The sequence below is a fragment of the Ciona intestinalis genome, chromosome 3 (assembly GCF_000224145.3).
Source record: "Ciona intestinalis chromosome 3, KH, whole genome shotgun sequence".
NCBI classification, from domain to species: Eukaryota; Metazoa; Chordata; class Ascidiacea; order Phlebobranchia; family Cionidae; genus Ciona; species Ciona intestinalis.
The window spans coordinates 3,395,791-3,399,382 of NC_020168.2; the positions used below are offsets into that span (position 1 = coordinate 3,395,791).

At 37.9% G+C, this 3,592-nt stretch overlaps 1 protein-coding gene across 1 annotated transcript in view; it reads left to right on the forward strand.

The window, feature by feature from the left end:
* The window catches only part of LOC100184494 (alpha-(1,6)-fucosyltransferase-like), a 6,516-nt gene extending 3,555 nt beyond the window's left edge, over window positions 1-2,961 (forward strand). The window contains exons 5-9 of the mRNA XM_026833667.1: window positions 287-524; window positions 927-1,170; window positions 1,630-1,830; window positions 2,025-2,178; window positions 2,575-2,961. Coding sequence (XP_026689468.1) covers window positions 287-524; window positions 927-1,170; window positions 1,630-1,830; window positions 2,025-2,178; window positions 2,575-2,961 — 1,224 coding nt within the window. The remainder of the gene's footprint in view (window positions 1-286; window positions 525-926; window positions 1,171-1,629; window positions 1,831-2,024; window positions 2,179-2,574) is intronic.
* Window positions 2,962-3,592: the final 631 nt, after the last annotated feature.

Here is a 3,592-nt window from a genome sequence, read left to right on the forward strand (position 1 = left end):
CTCAAGGACACATACGCCCACAACGGTAGCAGTGTCGAGCCTGGAACCCATTACCTCTGGGTTACAGGCAGGCGCGCTAACCACTATACCACGGCGCCGTGGTAGTAAACAAAGAACATTCAAAGAATTATAAAACCGCATTCTCGCGACTGCCATAAACTGTTGTTAATTGTTTAATGATCAGAATATTTAGATATTATGTGCAAAAGATGTCCCACAAAACTACATGCAATACTGCCACAAAAATGAGTTATGGCCACAAATTCAATTAACGTGCTCATTGCAGAATCCAAAACGATGTGACGAGTATGGTCAGCTTTATGTTAAAGTGGCAGAATGTGGTTTTGGATGCATAATGCACGATCTTACCAACAAGTTGAATATTGCTACTTCGTATAACAAAACACTGATTTTGCAAACCTCAACGTCTATCTACACGAGATCACAAATCATGAGCGACATCTTGGAACCGATCAGCAAAAAATGCCAAGTTCCTATTAAAGGAAAATGGGTTGAACCTTATAGTAAGGATAATTAAACAGTGTTGTTTTGTTTTATACATTTTAAATTCGTTTTGTATTTTTTTTTTAAATTAAACCGATCGCGGTTGCTTCTTATAAGCTGTATAAGAACGAATTGTTATGTAGTTGGGTAGGGAAAGATGGGACACCTTTTCATACTATTTTCCCGTCCCGCATTTGACAGTAAACAAAGAACACTCGATAAACCATTAAACCGAATCACCACGACTTTCATATAGACAGTTGTTAATTGTTTAAAACATAATCAGGATATTTGGTTATTGTGTGCTACAGGTGTCCCGTCTCCCCCACCCTCTATATACTGTAACAACTGCAGTGCCACGTAACGATAGGCAAGTTACATTCATTTGTTTTTAACTGTTATTGTTATGTTTGTTGTTCCAGAATTTGCGGATTTAACACAAAACAAACTGTGTATCATTAAACGTCAAATATCGGGTCGTGCCTACACGTTCCGGTATCCCGTATTCACTGACGAAATGTGGGGCAACGTTGAAGCGTTTCACTCAGACCCAATGGGCTGGTGGATTTCGCAAATGCGCAAATCCTTGTTTAAACCGAAACCAAAGTTACAAGAAAGGATTGATTATTACGCGGAAAATGTTGACTTCTCATCACCAATCGTGGGGTAACATTTTAAACCGTAAATGTAGAATATTTAAAGTTTTAAACAGAGCTGTTTTTGGAAATCAGAAATTGCGGATATTAAGGTTAAATTAGATAAAATGCGAGTAATTTTTCTGCAATTTATAGGTTTTAAGTCTCTCATACCTATATTAGTAGAATGCTATTTTGGGAACTTATAATACAGTAGAGTGGGGGAAGATGGGACACCTTTTACCTCTATTTTCTCGCCCCGTTTAGTAGTAAACAAAGAACTTTCAAGAAACTATAAAACTATATGCCCATGACTCCTATTGACCGTTAGTAATTGTTTAAAACACGATCAGGATATTTAGATATTATGTGCTAATGGTGTCCCATCTTCCCCCACCCTACTATAAAAAATGGATATTTTAGTACTCTGTTTTTTTTTGTTGACATCTAGCCTTGTTCTATATCATAAACGTGGAATATATACATACAGTGTTCATGTGAGACGTTCCGATAAGCTAACCTCACCCGGAGAGTTCGCTGTGTTTCGACCATTGTCCGAATTCATGAAACACGTTGAGGAATGGTATGACAAATATGATCTTCGTCAAGCAGGACTTGGCGACAATCTTAAAGTCGAACGAAGAGTTTATTTGGCTTCTGATGACCTGGCTGTGTGGGATGAAGCGAAAGTGTAAGACCATTTTTTTGTGCGCAAAACTACAGTTGAACATGCAAATGGCATACAGTACAGTTAACATAAGCCTTTTGGTACTGCATGTTAAAGGCAGCAGCAAGTTTTGAACTTGCCCTTTTTACGACCACTATGTCACGTACTATACGGCTATATGAGTTTCTACAATTCAAATACTTTTTTTCTGCCTGCAGCTTCGACAAATACACTTTCCTTGGCAACAAGGAATTCACGGAGCGAGCAAGTGAAATTGAAACAAGGGACACGAAATCTGGGTTAGAGGATATTATCATTGAAGCAACTCTGCTTTCCAAATGTAACTTCTTTGTTGGAACTCTCTCTTCGGAGGTGGGCACCATTACAAGTTGCTTTCGTTAAATGTTAGGCTTACATGCCACTGCAAAACCCAGTATTACTCAAGTACCACACTGTTTGTCTTTGTTTTATGGGCTTTTAGTAAATCAGCACTATTCGGCCGTCAAGCCGTACTAAACGTATTCTTACTTTTGGTTTATACATCCCAGAGGATTTAGAAGCGCGTGAAGCTGAAATGGGTTACTTTAAACAGTTTTTTCTCTCCTGCAGTGGATAGGTATTGTTGGGAATAAATGCTGCTCAAAAATGAATGAATTTAGACCACTGACTTGAAGCAATATTAGGACACATCCGTAATAGCAGCATCGAGCCTCGAACCCATAACCTCCATGCTAGAAACAGGTTCGAGATGATTTTGTTTTTTTTTAGATTGGACAACTGGCAATTGAAATGAAGCAGTCAACACAACTGCAAGATGTGTTTTACGACGTAAGGTCTCTGGAATATGAATATGGACTTATTGAGGGTCCAAAGAAAATACAACTTGTCGTATACAACAGCACTAAACCGTTAAGACTCGATGAAATCGAGTTGCTCTGTGGTGATCTAATGATCTTGGATCGAAACTACTTTAACGGTTACTACTATGGGACAAATGTCATGACCGGAAAAAAAGGATTTTATAAAACTCACTTAGTTCAAAACTTGCCGGCATTATTGGATATGCCGAATGCTGCGCTTATGGAGATGCTGGTGCAGATTTATGGACGAGTTAACATTCCATGGTTAACTGAAGATATCATCACGCTTGAGTAATAATTCAAAAGCTGTAAAAAAAACTAGAGATCTGGCGGTGTGTATAGAAGTGCTGAACGGCTGGCTTTTATAATATAGTAGGGTTGGGTAAGATGGGACACCTTTACATTCTATTTTTGTTGCATTTAGTAGTAGACAAAGAAAATTCAAAGAATTATTACACTGTTTCTTCACGACTTCCACGGACTGTTGTTAATTGTTTAAAACACGATCTAAATATTTAAATACTATGTAGCCTACTAAAGGTGTCATATCTTACCCCGTAGTATGGTAGGGAAAGATACCCAAATATCCTGATTGTGTTTTAAACAATTAACAACAGTACATGAGAGTTGTGAGAATGCGGTTTTATAATTCTTTGAATGCTCTTTGTTCATTACCACAGGAGTCATTAGAAGAGAAATTAGGATGAAAATGTATCCCGTCTTTCCCCACCCCACTTTAATATTACTACGAGTTCCCAACCTTAGTGTTGTTGGATATAGAGACTTTATAATAAGAGAGCACGTTAAAGTCTGGGAGCATTTAAAAAATGAAAAAAGCTGGGGAAAATAAAACGAGTTTTAAACTGATTTTGCCTAGTTATGTTGAATGAACGAATCTTACTTTATCCTCGCGTAGCCGGAAAACG